We start from the raw sequence: 18895 nt of genomic DNA, 5'->3' as shown, positions 1-18895 counted from the left end.
TTTGCCAGAAAGTTTCTGCGAGCTTTCATCTAGGACTCTAGGACTAGGTTGACAAATTCCTAGGAATCCAACCCAAGTCCTAGTCTACATGAACTCCCACTCCTAACGTTACGTAGGTCGATTTTGTTTTTCATGTCAAGCAAAGTGTAAAATAACCAACTAGAAAAAAATAAAAACGGAATTATTACATTTAAACGCTTCGCAGATACCACGCAAACTTTTGTGCGTGCTACATCGCATGCTACGTTGACCACGCAGGCTAACCTGAGTTCGTATGGTACAAGACCTATGCGTAGGATTCAAAGCGCTGTAAAATAAGAACTAGATAACATATTTTCAATTTTTGTTTTATCTTGTAAAGGAATTCAGGGTTTAATGCAGAAGTGCGCAACCAAATGACATCTGCACAATTTGAGTAGTTGGTGTCTGGTATACAATTATGCTTCCTGTGGTTGTGCAATTGTACACTAGACCCAAATATTTTTATACTGCATCAAAACGCTGTCCATTTTGATTAGTAATCCAAATATTTTTTTAGATTAGTAATTTTTCAAAATTCACGTTTCTTCTTGAAGTATAACTGCAGTTATAATAAAACAAACACAAGCATGTCCAGAGCTGATGTCATGCACACCATCAACTTCAAAAACCAGTTTTTGTCCAATAATGGAAATGCTGATAAATTAAACAAAAATATGCTATTTTTTGCTCAAATTTCTCCTGCTTTTTCTTTCTCCTTAAAGAAGGAAACTTCTAAAAATTTGGCGACATATTTTCACTACTTTTGAAGATTTTTTTCTATTATTTCAACCTACTCGGTTTTGGCAAAGCCTTGGTATGCGGACATACTGTATCTCCATATAAAGTTGAAGTGTCATCGCAAGTTACATAAGATCTAGCTTATACAAGCTTACATTGGCTTTCATTTTAAATTACATAAAGAAGTTTTTATCAAAAAATTTAGTGAATTTGCAACAGTTTCTTGTCTTTTAGCAACAACAACATCTAAAGGCAAATAAATGGTTCAGACAAAAGGATTTGATCTATCGCCATGTAATGGTTCATTTTCTATAACTTCGTTACTGTACAGATTTCTTCACGTTTTTTTTTCTGTTATTTAGTGCTGATTATTTTGTTTTCTAATTCCACAATCGTTGTTATGGTTTAACATTCATTCAGGAGCTCAACCTTTCATCCAATTTGTCATCTATTCGATAAAATTTTACTTTTCTTCGTATTGGTCAATATGCTTATACAGAATTCTATATACCGAGAAAGATACGCAATCTCACAAAGAAGCAGGAGGTTAGTTTTTAAGGGGTTCGGCTTCACAATGTAAAAGCACTTTATCAGGTTGACTAACAGAGAGTTCATTTTGGCAACTCACAGGAACAGAACGCGAATTTTTCTCGAAGGAAATAGTTCACTTCATCAACTCGCAGAACTAAATTTGCTTGATCTGGTTTCTGCTTGAACTTGCTGAACACATTCATGTATACGTCATCTTGAAAAAGCAAGAAGTATGTCGAGGACTCATTTGATGTTTACATTTATAAAACAAACTGCAGAAGAAGAATACCCATTAGTCAACGAAATAGTTCAAGATTGATTGAACAAGGATCTTCTCTTTGTATGTTAATGGTCTTATTTCATTATTCGAAGATGGTCATGATTCAATATTTAAACCTTTTTTGTTAATTTTTAATTAATGTAAACTCTTATTAATACCATTCTGTTATATCTCTATATTCTTTGTAATATGTGTATGGATTTACATAGTCGCTGAAACAAAAACCTGTTCGCAAACTTGCTGGAGATGTTGGCCACATATGAGGTTTAGCCAGGCCGCAAAAGGCAGAAATAGAAGGTTGCAATTTAATTTAACTGCAATTTATGGGAATAATTTTTTAGTTAAATGAATAAGAATATACAGTACCTGCATAATATAGAATCAATTTGTAACAAATCAGTGATCAGATGATGGTGTTCAAAATGACCATAAATCGGACGACTCACCTGATCACAATTTACTTTGCATGGAAGTGCTCATCTTAGTAATTAGTTCATATATGACTGACAAAGTAGGCCTATTCTACATAGTAGTTCCCCAAACAAATACTAATTTTTGTAATAATCTTTGGTAAAAGATCTTCAGACTTCGCCTTCTGGTGGTGAAAGCAAAATTGTTGAAGCAAAGATTTATATGATTTAATTTGAATGTTTTTGTATGTGTGGGCTTGCCACTTTGCACAAAGAAGCACATGTGCGATGCTTTTCACCTGGTGCATGATTTGTGGAGTAGTTTATAACTTTACCTTTTTGTGGAGAAAGAGTGAAAATTTTATGACACACCTTATCTTACTTTTTAGTCCAGACTTGAAACTTGGAAGGTATTACACATTGGTGCGTGCTTTCATATGAAGTTGATGCTGAATGAGATTTTTATGAATTTGCCTTTTAGTGGTGAAAAATAAGCTAGAGTTATATACAGTGAGACCTCGTTAATCCGGACCACTTCGTTTCGTCAAAAAATGTCGGTTTAGCGGGGTTTCCGGATTATCGGAAAGTAAAAAATCAATCAATCTTGCAAATGCAGCACCGTGTTCAAAACGCAGTATGCACCTTACTCCAATTCTAAGTACCGACTTTCTGGCTGGACAGCAACTAAAATAAAATTATATTTTTTGTATGATCCGACCCAGTGTCGAACCCCAAAACCACCGTATTAAAGACGAATGCTCTCCAAGTGACGAACATTCGGCCGCAAATCGGTTTGACAACCGCTCTTGCATGGCGATGCATTCCGGCGGAACCAGCAGTCTTGAACTTTCTTTGACCTGTTTCCAATCTTTGCGCAATGCGATATTAAAAGCTGATAGCACGATTGAGTTGCAGCAGTATGTCTTCAATAGATTGCCGCACTCAACCGATGTACTGTACGTATTTTTTTGCGACCGCGGAAGCGTTGTTTGTTACTGTTGATGAACAATTTATTTTTTCGTTTCTAAAATACTGTACAGTATTTCATAGTATGACTAAAAAGCTGTGCGGCTAAAATTTTTTACAAAGCGCAATGCTGTACAGTACTGTACTTTTGAATCAATAAAGACCGCAACGTTATCATGCGTAGATAATTAATCGGCTATTGTTTCGTCAACTAACTACCCAGTGTACATAGTGTATTAGGACAATCGTGAATCATTTTCGCTTAATTGTTAATAATCCGGTTTATCGGATTTAATTGCTATTGATTTAGCACATTTGTTCCAAAACTTTTGTGTCGGAGTCGGACAGCGGGGTTTTCGGATTAAAGGGGTAAAATGCATAGGAAGAAATCCGTTCCCGGCAGTTTTGTGTCGGATAGCGGGGATTCCGGTTGTTCGGGGTCCGGATTAACGAGGTCCCACTGTAAATATTTTAAAACATTTATTTTTGCATGTATAACTTAATAACTTTGCACATTGAAGTGTATGATGAAAATCTTTACCATGTGACAGGATTAGCAGAGGAGTTTATCAGTTCACCCTTTGGTGACGAACATGTGAAATCTTGAATTACTTTAAGTTGATCATTTTTTCTATGATAAGAATTGAATGTTTTCAATGAAAGTGTTTTTCATTCATGGGTAGTCTTCTGGAAAAAAATCAGTAAACAAAGTTAAATTCCGGCACTCCGTATGTATCTGAGGATGTTGAAATTTCGTTTGAAATTTCTTTGTTTGAAAAAATACTGAAATTACTCACCTTTCCCATGCGTTAGCCATGGTTTTGGTTGGAGATTTTGTTTTGTTGTACAAATTGTTTAATGTTTGCACAAACTAAACTTTATGATTTTGGGCCCATAGGTCTATGCTGCACCAAGGCAGGAAGGCATGTTGTATAATGCCTGTTTTGTTTAATTGTTCCTTAATCTGCATGTTTGATGAGTATGATTTCCTTTTCTGCAAAATGTTAAATAGATTTTACTTGTACTTTGAAATAGGATTAGCATTGAGTATTTATAATGAATAGTCTAGTAACCATGAGAGTTAGCTCACTAACCAAGCATATATATATATGCTATGTTAACCCTAGAGTATATTATATTAAACAGCCTTGGGAACAAGAAAGATATACTTTCCATACATTGAACCATACAGTTGACACCAAGTGAACAGATCAACCTTCCCAATTTGTTTGCACCTTGTAAAAAAATAAACCTAATTGTTTATAGGGTAATGCATATCTACAGATAGTGCTTACTTCAAAGGAATTTGCCTTTACCAGGTGTATTTCTGTTGCGATATGAAATGCATGCTGATGACATTTATAAATGATTGTTGCCCTTTTCTCAATTACTAAAAGATGAATCATTAATGGAGGTGTGTTTTGCTTTCCTGTTTCTGGGAAGTGTATGCTAAATAAGGCACCAGCACTTGTCTAATACTACAGACAGAAATCTTGAATTAATTTGTTGTTTCCATTGATTCAGTTATATTGTAGTTCTCCTGGTTTCCTTGTCTATATGTATGTACTGCATGTTGCTTACAAGTAATTCACATAATTTGTTTATAATGTATGAACCAGATTTGCTGTCAGAGTGCAGTGTAGTATTCACATCGCTTGTCAGCGGTTCGTTTCTACCTCCAATATTTGATTAAATGACCTGCCTCGGTGTGTGATTACATCATTTCCTTTTTTCATCTTACACTCACAGCATATAATGTCTGTATTGCTTCTTGGTATAATCAACCAAGCCTTTTTAAATGCTGGTATGTTTTATGTTGACTTGAGCCAGAAAACATGGAAAATTTGATCAGATATTATCTAATTTTAGGTTTTGTAAGTGTATTATAAGATAATGAAATAACAAATTCTTGAATGCCAGATTTATATTACTGCAAAGGCTATTATAAATATTTTAGCAACCATATACTTTTGTCTCGTACAAAGTGAAAGATGGATCCTGGAAATGTTGACGATATGTTTTCTAAAATGCTTGGTGAACTGGATGATCTGACGCAGGTAATATAACTTAACACTGTGCTTTCCTGATGACAGTCATTGTAGTCCACTTGGATAAATGTTAATGAGCTTCGTCCTCACAGGTTTTATATTTTTTGTAATTAATAGAAGTTTTGCACCAGTTGAATTGCTAATATTAGTTTTCAATTGAGATAAAAAACTGTAGTAATTAAAATACAGTGTTTTAGAAACAAGTTATGTACATAGAATTTGTATTATATATATATTTAAAAGTTTTTTTTGTAGAAAATTTTGTAGTTTACAGCAGTTTTTAGTTTTTGTAAATCGTTTACAGCAATCTTTTGCAATTTAACTCTGATAATTAATTTTTGATTTATTTATAGTCAAGTGAGGTAAAAAAAAATTTGTCTAACCTCTTTGGGTTAATTTTTAAGTTACCTATACATCCATGGAATCAATTGTGATGTGCTTTTTTTAATGGGATCCACAAAAATACATATTAAATATCAATACAGTAGTTAATCGGTATGCTACTTTGCCTGCGTTTGGTGCAATAAAAAAGATATGTCAGGGGAAAAGTTAAATTTTTTATAAATACTTGTTTTGGGATTTCCACTTTACTTTTTCATATGAAACATAATAGGACACTAAATACTTTTTCTCTTTAATGCTGGTCAGATACTATAAAAAGGGCATAATTTGGTGGACGTTCTCCAAAATATTATGTCTGCAATACGTTTTTGCATTCCATCAAAGAAAAAGCCACTTTGTTATCAATGTACCATCTTTATTAACAACTTCAGATTTCTAGTACATTTAAGAAACCTCAGAAATATATAATAAAGCAATCCTTTTTGTATAGAACAGCACACTTTTATGACGTAGAACTGTTGTTATGGATCCAAAATGGTTTGAAAAATACATGCAACTAGATTATAGAAAGACCTGCAAATAGTTATTGAAGAAATTGTGTGCATTTTTAGCATGTAGTTATATCCATTGCTAAATGATTTCGTTGCAAAAATCATTTTTTTGTGATAAAACGTTTTATATTCCACAGTTGTATGAAACAGTTTTAATTCATGTTGTCATATCTGGGTCATTCCATAAAATGATAGAGAAAATTACTAAAACCTTAACTTCAAGTTTTGAACAAATTTCACTGCTTGTCGATGGGTGTATCATTTTTTGTGTGAAACTATATTGTAATGATTTCTCTCGATGACTTTTTATTGTAGCCTTTTGTCAGAAAAGAATATAATAATTATGAAGGTCATATCTGATGAAACAAGCCTAAAGGAAATAAGCCAACAAATTGTCACACTGAAAGGCTTTTTAACCAAATAGGTGTGAAGTGTTTTTGCGAAGAGCAATAAAGCTTCAGTAATAGAAAAAGTTAGGAAGAATACTAATCACTTCTTCAGAATTCGTGCAATTTCCGAAAGCACTCTTCAGAAACAATAAATTATTTGTTTTGAAGATTAAGTGTGTTTTACCCTAGTGCAACTAAACATTAAAGAAATTGGTGCACACTTTTTCAAAATCATTAAGGGCAGTATCCACACAAATTGTTTTTCTTTCAAATACACTCTCTATGATAAAGAAATATAAAGCTTTATATAACTTTTGAACAGTTATTACGAAAATTTTTAACACAGTTGTTTTGGCAATGTTACCACCTGGTGGCTGTGTTATGTAGTGCGAATTATTGTGCATCAGAAAATGCATTTTGTCATTGAATAAACGCATGAATGTTGATGCGTAAAACACTTCACAACAGACACATCGGAGATATTCAAGTAATAATTTATTTTTTAAAGCTTATTAATATATTACCGCTTAGTTTTTAATTGTTTTAAATGTTGTTTATTATACCTGTTATTTTGCGCATCTTGTTTATAAAATGGCCTACCATAATGTAATTGCATTTTATATTCGTCTATGTCTGTCTTGTAAACTATGTCTAGTCTTTTGTCACTAAATCAAATTATCCTCTAAAAAACCATGGCAGTAAGTGTGGCAATTGTAGTATCCAAATGTTTATTACTATGGAATGACCCATCTAGGTAAAGACTGATGAAGAAAATGAAAATTTGTTTCAAGGAGTAATTAAGAGAGAACCTTTCAAAAAATAAAAATAAACTTTAGATCATGTTCGGTTTGTTTTGAAATGAAGGTGTATATTCTACAGCTGTTTATTTTTATTCCAGTTGGTTATGTTTCTTATATCTACTTAATCTTTTAAGTAATGAAAATTTCTTGTTTTTTGTTTCGATTTCAGTTATCATAAGAAATTGCATGATATATTATATGTAATGATATTGGGTAATAAGGGTGTTGTATATTTAAAAGGGTGTAATGGATTTAACAGTGTTTAACAGTGTATTTAACAGTGTGCCGAATATATATAGCTGTTTGTTTTAACTTGTTTTGGATGTGATGCCTTTTTGAAAGTGAAAGTTTGGAAAATGATATGGACGTTTATATTAATTAATTATACTTAATCATTAAAGCACTACAGGGGCAAATATTTATATACTGTACACGATTTTCATTAAGTTATCCTGCTTGTCTGTCACTGCTGATGACATACAATGCTCAGGTGCAGTTTACGCTTGCAGTATCTTTTAGTAATTCAGAACACAAAGATTACATATAACATATGATACTACTTTTTATACTACTGTGCAGCAATTAGATGCAGTGCCAATCAACAACAGTTCAAACAATGCTTCATCTACTGCCACAAAAAATTATTCATCTGCCCCTCCACCTGGTAAGAAATTGTATTCAATAATGCCAATATCGTGATAAAGTATTAAAAGATTATGACATTTAAACTTCTCATCCAGGTCTTCATGTTGGTGTGTGTAAGTGAACCAAACCTGTAAAGAATTGGAAATTATATATATACAGTTGAATCCGGTTAATTGCATTCTGGATAATTGAATAATCCGTTTCATCGCATAAAGAGCGCAAATCCCAAACCATAGCCTATCATTTGTAAAGATAATACTTCGGTTTATTGCATAATCCGCTTAATTGAATAAAATTGAAAGTGATTTATTCGATTATTCAAAAGTTTTTAAAAGATAAAATTAAAAACAACATGCACTGGGAGCGTACACGCAATGTTATAATTGTTAGATTAATTACGCAGATATGTTTCTGAAGTATGTAAATTTTAGTACAGTAGCGATCACCACCTAAATGTAGAGTTGAGTTAGTGGTATTATGGTGCCATAGCTTCATTATTTGCTTGATTTATTTTACATTTTATAATACACAATTATAATGACAACAATTATAATGACATACACATTTTATAATACATACGTTATTTGTGCTGCTTTGTGTCACAATCAGTGTGTCAAGAAATTTGGGTGTTTGTGATGAAGACAATTAAAAGTTCCTTGCTTGTAGCATATTATTGAAGCATTCAAACTAACTGTTTATTTAGTTCTAGCCAATGTTATTAAATTAGTTGGGCAGTTTTGACTTTTTCAATTGTTTTCCACCTCTTATAAATACCTATATTTTTACTGCAAAATGCGAGTTACTTGCACTATTAATTGGTTTTTATTTAAACTGAAAAAGGACGAATGCTTATGTCCGAAACATGTTCGGTTGACTTGTAATAAATATGTTTTCTCCTGTTTTGCCTTAACTGCAACCACATGGTAATTATATTAGTGATGAAATTATGCAGTGGGCCTACACCGTAAGCCTCATTTTTCCATTTTCAACTTATTTGTTCATTTTAAATCTGTTTTTTCTAGCCCCAGCCCCAAATATATCAACACAAGAGGATGTGGACCTTTCTGCAATGCTTGATGATCTCTGTTCCTTTGAAGAAAACTTGCCCCAAATCAATCTTGAAAGAAGTGAGTTGCAAATGTGAACCACATTTCGTGAAAATCTTAATATTTTGTGGTGTTTAGGTTTGGTCAATTACTTTACCAGCAATTAATTTTTGTAGGTGGTCCGCAAGATTTTCCTGACTTTGGCCTTTCTGTTCCTGACGATCAATCACAAAAGGTTTGATTACCAAATACCAAACGAATTTATGCTACTGCGTTTGATGTCCTCTTTAGTCATAAAATATTGCTGCTTTGTCTTTATTATTTTTAAAAAAATTGCATTTACTTTGAACTTATGATATTTTAGTTCAACACTTTGAGAAGAGCTGGCCAGGGTCAACAAGCACTTTCTTATTCAAATTATGAAGATTATGGTGATGAAGAAGATTTGTCACTTGATACATTATCGAAGGACATTGATCTTCACCAGGATCAAAAGCATAAACCATTTTCAGAAGAGGAACTCGCTACATTATCACCGGTGTGCTTTAAATTCAATCTTTTCTTTCATTTAATTTGGTTTGCTTATCTCCATAGCAGTTTTAGTTAAAATTGTTTTGATTTTGCAAATGGTTTAGTTATGCCTTGTGATGTTTTTGTTTAACTTTATTATTTTTGAAACATAACATATGTTTTTCTAATTTGTTTTATTTTGGAAATGAACCTATTGCTTTTTTATTATTCGTTAATCAATGTAAAATTAGGTAATACATGAGTTAGATCACCTTGTGGATGACCTTACTTCTATGGGGCAGTCTGGGGCAAATAAGGATGTTAAGCTGCCCACGGTAGCAAAACCTGTACAATCTAACAAAGACTTCAGTCAGCCCTTAAAGATAACAGTTAATAATGAGCTAAAGCCTCACACAGAAAAGAGAGAAAAGCCTGTTCCTCCACCTGTGTCACAGAAGCCTAAACTCCAACTTTCTGCTGTAAGTAATGCGCTAAAATACCCAGTCTTTTTTAAGCTGTTTGCTTTACCTGAGTATGATACAATTATTGTCTATCCATTTCCTGGAGTTTTGTACACCATTTCCTTGTGAAGTAATATTATTGCAACAAACCAGTTATGTGAAGTTATCAGTTAAGACCAACCTCAAGTCAAAGATATATTATTTGAATTAAAATTTATAAGGCATGCTTCATTTTAGTCTGTGTGGTTATTGCCATGTAATGTCTGTAATAGATGTTGTGTAACTGCATGTATTTTATTTCATGGTCATTGTCATCAAAAGCAACGACCGAAATCTGAAGCAGACTTCAAGGATGATCAACAACCCGCATCGCACAATGGGTTCACAGTGAAACACAGTGATAGTTTTGAAAGCATAAAACTTCAACTCGAACATAAAGATCATTCCATGCTTAAAAAAACAGACTCAATAAACAGTAGGTTAACAAAAAGTGAGGAAAGCATAACAAAGAGTGAGAGGAGCACAACATCGGATGACATCAGCAGGAGCAGTACGATTTCAGATGATCTCAGCAGACAAAGTTTAGCACCAGATGATGTCAATCGACCTGCAGACAATTTTACAACAGACACCGCTGATATTGCAAAGTTTTCTCAATCACTGTCTCATGGTACTGAACCAGTTGACAATAACAACTTATCGCAGGTATGTAATGTAATTCATTCCCGAATCGCCATGATTTGAAAAATTTGTTTTCCTGCTTCCTAAGTAATTGCGCTCAGACAGAAAAATTTTTATTCATATGCATTCCAAAAGCACTGTACTTTAAAAAAAAAGAGAATCTGGCCAATAAAATATTATTTGCAACAACACCAGTTAAAAAGGGTTCAAAAAATTAGACCCAGGAGTGCAATTACACATGAACACAATTTAGTTGACTTAGTGGCCACTGTTTTTCTTTGTATAGTATATTATCATTAAGGTCTTTGTAAAAACTCAAAAACTTGTATAAAATATATTTTGCTGTACTGTACATAAAATTGCTCAAGCCCAAATAGTGAATATTCCAAGTTTGATTCAAAATTTCATTATGGTTTTAGCCCATACTGTAAGGTATGATATACATTTTACTCTTTGGATTTTTAGTTCAATAAATTTATCTGGTTTTACTTAAGTTTACATATCTGCAGCCCACTGATATAATTATTTTGTGGTAATACCTTGTAAGCGCTTAATTGTCTTAAATCAAGTTTTTTCGCGTATACAACAACATCCCAATGTGATTTCAGTGCTGTACATTACCAGTCTAATTCTATTCCAGTTTTATTTGGCTCAACCTTGTTGTCTAGCACAGTACATCAGTCAGTAATTATTATTATTTGGCTTGTTAGTTGGGAGCATTGTTCAAAAATCATAAGACAAAAGACAAAGGTAAACATTGGTTATGTGAATTTTATTTTGTTCCTTTCTGTGGTTGGCATTAATTGATGGTGATGCAATAATTTAGGCTATTCAGTTTGAATATACTGTATTATAATATGTTTAACATCATTATATATATAGTTATGCAAGTTTTGTATGGATATTTGCTGCACTTGATCAAAAATATTGTACTATAAATAATAATTATTACTCAAAATTGGTAGACGTTAATTTTTTTTCGTGGTTGGTGTTCAACTTAAGTACATTTTTGAAGGAAATGTAGGTCTACCTTGAAAACGCTCCTGGTTTTAATGAGAAGCAGACTGTTTATTGAACAGTAAGACACACATTTCTTCCTTCCTATAGCCAGCGTATTTCGACAAGGCTGCAATAATCACTATCTTTCTAAATAACTAATTTTAGCTATGAAATGTGAAGTACCAACAGTCACTTGATTTCGCAGGCTGTACAGAAATGCGTTGACCAGTGGATATTTTCTGACACATTGCTGAAACGTTAAAATGGCCGTTTGTTGTCTTCATATCATTTCTTGCATGACATTCATCACCTCTGTTTGGTTTTGTTCTGATTATGCTGTTGCTTTCATTTTTTACATTTGCATGATATTGTGGTGATAAAACCTGTGGCAATGGCTTCACCCTGCACCACTAAGACTTCTGATGGATTGATTTATTTCTATCGGCATGTAATTGCAGGAAGAGCGAGAAGAGAGGCTGAAATCAGAAAAAATGAGAATTGCCCTTGAAAAACTAAAAGAAGCAAGAATTCAGAAGGTAAGAACTGTAGCGTCAATAAAATACATTGTAAAAGTTATATAAAAATAGACAATTGGCCATCATACGTTGGTAAACATTTTTATAGTGGATATGTTCTATTCGCCACAATGGCAATGTTAGTAAAAGTAATTGTGAGTCCACTATTTGACTCCAAGCGTCATAGATGAGAAAAGAAGTTAAGGTTTTCACTGTCTTGAGCCAGTGACGCTATTGAGAGTAGAGTGTCCAGTAGGGATGTGCCATGAGGAAAAATGAATATTGCAAAGGCCGAGAAGACCGCATCCTGAATCTATTCGCATCAGCAATAAGTTACAAAATTTTAACAATATGTTACTGAATTTGGCTTACAACATGACATAATCACTAAACGATTAGCTCTGTTTTTAAAAAATTTCATTAAATTGCGATTGAAAAGCGTAGGTTGTCCTTCAGGTTCACCTGAATCTTTCATTCAGGTGATATTCAGCGAATCTGATCGAGTTTGGGTTTGTATTGGCCCATCCATAGTGGCCAGTTTCTTTCTTTAAATCTGCTTTTGCTTTCGGCATTATGCCTACTCACGTTCTTTCACTCTGGCTTTGTGGTGAGAGAAAATTTTTACTGCACAATGTACATTATGAGATTTGAACCTGGTTCCAACAATTGCCATGCAATAACCATTAGGCCATTGACTTCTGATGTAATGATAGTAACAATGCTTTTAAATTTGAGTAACTATAAATAATGTTGTTTCTTCATGTTGTAATGTTGTAAATGCTTTCATGTTGTTAATTGAAGCTTGTACTTGTGTTTTTAGCTTGTTGTGAAAGTTTACAACAAAGACGATAGTTCCAAAACTATGGTAATAGATGAAAGGATGACAGTGCGAACTGTTATTAAACAGCTTATCGAGAAAAATCATTTTGAATACTCTCCCAACTGGACTTTAATTGAAGAGCTTCCAAGTGTTTTTATGGGTAAGTATTTGCTTTTAACTGTTTTACTTGTTACACATTAAAAGTTTTGTTTAGAACTGGTAAAGTACAATTTTGTTCTTCTCCTACACAGAAAGAATGTTTGAAGAGCATGAGAAACCATGTGAACTGATGAGCCATTGGACTCGTGATACAACCAACCAAGTTCGTTTTATGGAGAGAAAAGATAAATATGCCTTGTTCAAAAACCCACAGGTATTGTTGTTTGTTTGAAATACTTACTATGATCACTTTTTGCAGTATGATTAGATCATATAGTAGCGATCAGACATTGTATTGTTTTCTGTAGCACTATCTTCTGGCTCAAACTGATCAACAAGAAAACATGCAGGAGAGGCAAAAGCAAACACTGATTGAGGTAAATACGTGAAATATTTTCATATGTGCAACTTTGGGCAGGAAATGACTAAAATATGGACTGTTGACCTTTATAACTGAACAAAAATTTAAATCACCGTTCTAGGAATTTTTTTCTGGCAAAGGCCCAAGTTCTAGCGTCCCGGAAGTAGAAGGTTATCTCCACATTAAAGGTGATGGCAAATCATGGTCTCGCAAGTACTGTGTGCTTCGTTCATCAGGGCTTTACGTGAGCAAAAGTGGTGAGCCAAAGAAAGGCAAGAAGGTAGGTTAATTGGCACTAAACTAAGCTTTGTGTCTGCACAATGCACATTTAATGGGGTTGTTTTTGTTATTAGTGACACGCTTTAATCATACAACAAACTGTTTTCTTGCATGAAGTATAAAAGTCAATTCTTGTAAAACATGACACAGAATAAGTACACATCTCTTGTTTTGGATTAAGGGTCATGTTGTTATATGTGTTTAGCATATGTCAAGTGAAAATTTTCTGTGTTTCCAGCTAGCAGATTTAACATGCCTGGTTATGTTTGAACAAATATATCTTTATCTTGGACGTGGATGGAAAAAGAAGTTTAAGTCTCCATATGACTATGGCTTTGCGCTGAAGGTGAACTGTCCGTGCACGCAATAACTATGTTTCCTTAATTAAACTATTTATAAACACTTCTTAATATAACCACCATCTTTGTGCTAGCATCCTGCCATTCAAGTCAAATCAAAACACATTAAATATCTGGTATGTGAAGACTTCAAATCTTTCATGCGCTGGACAGTGGGAATACGTTTGGCAAAGGTTAAGTTTTATTATGTGCTGTTCTTTATGTTTTCTTGTTTAGTTTCCAATCAATAGTTTAGTGCACTACTGGAATAATCTTCAATCGTGATTGCTAACAGCCTAATGTTTGTTACATAAATTGTCTGAAAAGGTTACCAAAATGCCAACTTAGACATGCATTGCAGGCTGGTGTGTGGTTAGCTCTGTTCTGCTTGTTAGCATAGATGACACAGAAAAAAAGTGTTCTTTTGTTGTTTTCATCTGACTTTTAGATGTGAAGTATATGGTTTTTGAAAATTCAGTTTATTGAATTTAAATGCAATTTTTGTTTAAGTTAAAGTGAGCTGACATCATTTATTGCAGTATGGTAGTGATTTACTACAAAACTATGAAAAGACCAATGAAGAAACAAAGTCCACATCCAATTTATCAAGCTTGTCATATGGCAGAAAAACCCAGCAGCCCCAGTCTGCAGGTGAATTATTTTTTAACTGAGTTTAGTAGTTTACATTCATTGCCAATTTGCCTTGGCTGAAACGTACAAATCATTGATTCTTGATTTAGGTGGAACACCAGCAAGGGTTGCTGATGGTGAAGGACGTCCAAACACTCTTCCACGTGGCCTTGGAGTTAAAAATATATTTGAAGGTGCCTGGCAGCGTGCTAATCAGGAAGAGAAATCTGCTGATTCTACTTCAGATGTAAGTACGATCAATCTAGATATGTGTTTAGGTTTATATCTAATCTTCATTTTGGGCCTCAAAAGAAAGGCCTGAGCTTGTTCTAAAAACTTGTCAGTATCTTGTTATTTGATAAGTAATTATCATATTTAATTGGTTTGGCTCAACAGAGCTTGTCAGTCAATTCAAGTATGACTCGCAATAAATCTGTATGGAAACCAAATACGAAAAAATCCACCAATTGGTGGGACTTGCAGGATGAGGACTCAGCAAGTGGTACAAATTCTGTAAGTCAATTACCATTTTAATGGTTTTTATCATTCGAAAGTTTTATTCATAAATTCAAATTTCTTAAAGATTTTTCTTTTGATCATCTTTTACCCTAACCTTAACCTAAAAACACACTAACATACATTCAAAAACATGATTGTTTAAACTACTTATTAACTATACCGTTATATGGTGATTTGGTTTTGTTAATGCACACATAGACACTCATATTTTCAGTTTTTGTTTGGTTTTGCTGAAGAATCAAGTGGTACGATGAACTGACATGGTTAAAATAACTTCAATACTGTAAATAGCAATAATTAAACCAATAATAACACCTTTAATATATAAAAAATGTATGTAGACATGATATGCAGTACTGTATGAGTAAGTATTTCATTGGTTCCATCAGAAAATTTTGGGTCAAAATTTCAGTTATCAGACAGTACCGGTACTTATTATTTTTAGTTTACTGCAAAAATAACTAGCTAATTTAAGTATGGAGTGGAAATTCATTAACTTAACCACACTTTTAAAAGTCAAAATTTAGGATAGCTCAAAGTAATATAACAGGTCTCTGCAAAACGTCTATACTCTATATCCTGGTAGTGCTATAAGTTATAACTGCTTCCAGTTAACAAACTGTTACTAGCAGTTAATAATTACATACAATAATACAAAATGATTTAATATAACACTTTTCCTGGATTTATCGTATTTTTTTGTTTGCTTCTAGCTTGCTTCAAGTTTAGATGCTCTTGGTTCAAACAATTCTTTGGACAAACCGGGTAATTACAAACCGATTATTTATTTTGAAAATTTTGTTGTGAGACTAATTTATTGTTTTTTCAGGCCCTACACCACCTCCACCACCTCCTTCTGTCTTATCAAAACCCTCTGCTAGTTTATCCTCAATGGAGCACTCGCTACCACCGCCAATGGTTGTGGATGATAATCTCCCACTTCCTCCACCTGCTCCTTCATTTTTAGTTGACAATTTGGATATGCCTCCACCTCCTGGGAATTTCTATAATGCAGGAAACTCACCTGGAAAGAGTTTTCCACCGCCTCCACCTCCGATGGGGAAAAAGCCGAATGTTCCATCTGAAACATCTGGCACATTTATGCAGTATGACGACCCCCTACCCCTTCCACCTCCAGTACCCAACTATAGCGAAAAAAAGTCATTTCCTCCCGTACCCCAAGCTCAGCCTGGTTTCGGGCTCCCATATAAGGGGGGGCCCCCAAAACCGCCACCAAAAGTTCCTCCAAAAAACTACAGCAATAACAACAACAGTCCTACTCTGGAAGACCCACACCCTCCTCCAACTTTTCAACCACCACCACCTGAAAAGTCAGCTTCGCTTGGCAACAGGGTCCAGGCAAAAAAGGCTCCAAAGAAAGTAAGCGGAAATGCAAACAATAATCATATATCTCCGCTTACTCATTATTATAGCGGTGGCAACCCATCCGTGGATCAGAAAGCAAGCACGTTTGCAATGGATGATCTCCCACCACCACCCCCATTTGTGTATGACCTAAAGGTAAATAAAGCTAAATTGCAATGGTTAATATCACTTCATCTCTTTAGTTGTCGCGTTGTGCTTGAGATTCCACCATCGGACTGTTTGTTTTGCAGAAAACATTTGCCGCTGTCAGCAAAAATGCAGGTAACGTTGAGATGATGGCGGTGGAAAATCTTCCTCCTCCACCCAACACATTGTTCTCTTACATCAAGTCGAATAATACTCAGGGGTGGGTACATTTAGGCAGGTTTTCTCTATGTTTTAAATTTTATGAGATTACATTTTGACAAATTTTTAAAAATTTGTTTTTCCGATACATACTTCTTGCTCAGCCGTAAAAACATAACGCACAGAGAATATTTGTAGTGTGAGCACGAGCATGCCCTGCTATTCTCGTTTGTGACTGCAATGTTTGGCAGTACGTAGTACAGCGTTTTCTGCTATTTCGTTTTCTATTGCCCATACGGCCTTAACTTGTTACTTCTGAAAGCTAACCGCCTGGAAACAAGTAATTGTTTAATCCAGAGATCGCGATGGCAGTGTAAATAAAAGGATACCACCACCACCGCGAAGGAGCGCTCAAACTCGCCTGTCAGGCAAGCATCGTTAAGATGAACAAAGAAGGATTTGATTTTCGTTGTCAGATATTTTATCATTGCTGAGATATTGCTTATTTTAAGATGGGTGTTTCATCGCAGAATATCGATATAGCTATCACATTGAATTTTTGTTAACATGTGTGTTTTTATCATTTTGTATTTATCATGCTGATATGATTGATGCAGAGTCGATTTGGTAGATAGGAATGTTTGAGGTCATGTGTAATTGTGTATTTTATCTAATAAAGCATTAACTGTACCGATTAATGCTGGCCTCAGTGCCCTCTAACAAGAGATTAACAACAGCGATTGGTGCATTCAATAAGCATAAAACATGTGTTTTTAAAAATATATTGTATAGATATTTTTGTACGCTTTATTTCGCCCTCCGTTAGTGAGCCTTTACGCTTCACATCTGATATGCATGGCCTTGCACTTTTTATTTCGTGTTGCTCGTGTAATTTTTGGAAAATGTACTCGCAGTTTTCTGACTTTTTCCATTAAACAGTCGCTTTTGGAGGTTTCTGAAGCCTAAACAAATTTGACCGTTGCATGTCGTAATTTTATTAATCTGAGTGCAATGTGCCCTACACATCGACTTGTACTTGTACGTATAATCAATTGTTACTCGCCCCAATTGTTCCTTCATGTTTTAAGTTGTAAATGAAATTGTAAACCGCCTGCTACACGTTGTCTTATTTTTATTAACTTTTTACTACTGTAAGATCCCAACCGATGTTGAATATGGTGATTTAAAAATGGCGTGTTAAAAAATTTAAGTTGCATGCGTAAGTAAGGCTAAAATGGGACTTTTTGGCCCAAAATTACAGTCTTGAGAATCGGTAAATTATTGGCTAAGTTCCGGTGCCCAATGTCAATTTCTTTACTTGAATGAACAAAATAAGGAGCTCGGTTTCGCGAAGTCACCTCAGCAATCAACATGCGTTAGTATTCTTTAATTGGTTTAAGGGCTAGACGCGCAAATACCCAAATCGTTAACGGGAGTATAATTACGTGGATTGATAAAGATCATCACCATTTCAAGGTTCTTGAGAATCACGGATTAATTATTCGTGAAGACGCTTTTACTGAACAACTTGATTTACGTCCAACGTATACCAACAGTGGAGGTTCGTAACTGAAGTTGATGAACCCGGTCAGATTCCTTCGAGTTATCCGTAGTTCATGAAATTAGCGGCAAATACATCCGTGAAAACGTGATAAACGATGCGTTTCTGGCAATCAGTTAACTCGCGCTTTCATGGAGGACCTTTGGCAGTGCTTCTGTAACTGTATTTTCTACTTTGTGTTTTAGTTACTTTAATTATTTGCGGAACACTTGTTTCTGAATACAGTGGGTGTATAATCTTTTAACATCAGGCTCGTAACATCCTCGACTTTGGTGCTTAAATTTACAACTTACTCTTCGTAGCCCATGTTGAAAAATTAATGTTCTGCGTTTCTAACGCGTAATCCAAGCAATTCAACATTTTATTTATGTTACAATGAATGACATTTAACCACGTTCAACATAACGGACGCTATTTATGCCTTGCTGGAAATCACCAAACCAGGGTATTCTTTGGTCCCCCTCAAAGTTGCTTGAAGTTACCCAAAATTTCGAATTAACCGAAGTCCAGTTAACTAGTTTCCATTTAATAGAACCGAGTAGTTTGCAACGAAGGTTCGTTATATTTTTGGCTTCTACTGCGACGCAATAAACTTTGTGGTGGTCAACATCCCACACGAGAGAA

The 18895-nt window shown here is 34.3% G+C and overlaps 1 protein-coding gene across 2 annotated transcripts; it reads left to right on the top strand.

The window, feature by feature from the left end:
* Positions 1 to 159: 159 nt before the first annotated feature.
* LOC143445079 (amyloid beta A4 precursor protein-binding family B member 1-interacting protein-like) lies at positions 160 to 17827 on the top strand. Of its 2 annotated transcripts, XM_076943913.1 has the most exons (22): positions 160 to 1305; positions 1390 to 5003; positions 7656 to 7740; positions 8744 to 8848; positions 8944 to 9002; positions 9132 to 9305; positions 9529 to 9756; positions 10060 to 10443; positions 11877 to 11954; positions 12754 to 12913; positions 13005 to 13126; positions 13221 to 13289; positions 13395 to 13553; positions 13791 to 13898; positions 13986 to 14084; positions 14430 to 14541; positions 14631 to 14767; positions 14917 to 15033; positions 15753 to 15804; positions 15869 to 16560; positions 16656 to 16771; positions 17068 to 17827. In XM_076943913.1, exons 2-22 carry the CDS (start codon positions 4938 to 4940, stop codon positions 17150 to 17152), a joined length of 3207 nt encoding a protein of 1068 aa, XP_076800028.1. In that variant the 5' UTR covers positions 160 to 1305; positions 1390 to 4937; the 3' UTR covers positions 17153 to 17827. The 2 variants fall into 2 exon arrangements, with proteins under 2 accessions (XP_076800028.1, XP_076800029.1); XM_076943914.1 differs by lacking the exons at positions 9529 to 9756; positions 10060 to 10443 and having other exon boundaries at positions 169 to 1305.
* The last annotated feature ends 1068 nt before the right edge of the window (positions 17828 to 18895 follow it).

Source organism: Clavelina lepadiformis, chromosome 2 (assembly GCF_947623445.1).
Source record: "Clavelina lepadiformis chromosome 2, kaClaLepa1.1, whole genome shotgun sequence".
NCBI lineage: Eukaryota > Metazoa > Chordata > Ascidiacea > Aplousobranchia > Clavelinidae > Clavelina > Clavelina lepadiformis.
The sequence above is the reverse complement of the archived record's forward strand: the minus strand, read 5'-3'. Positions and strand labels throughout refer to the sequence as shown.

What these genes read in the sequence shown, in the direction of transcription:
- LOC143445079 (XM_076943913.1), top strand. Translation starts at nt 4,938, where the DNA reads ATGGATCCTGGAAATGTTGACGATATGTTTTCTAAAATGCTTGGTGAA. An exon ending in AACTGGATGATCTGACGCAG is followed by an intron (nt 5,004 to 7,655) that starts GTAATATAACTT and finishes ACTACTGTGCAG; the next exon opens with CAATTAGATGCAGTGCCAAT. An exon ending in AACTCGCTACATTATCACCG is followed by an intron (nt 9,306 to 9,528) that starts GTGTGCTTTAAA and finishes ATGTAAAATTAG; the next exon opens with GTAATACATGAGTTAGATCA.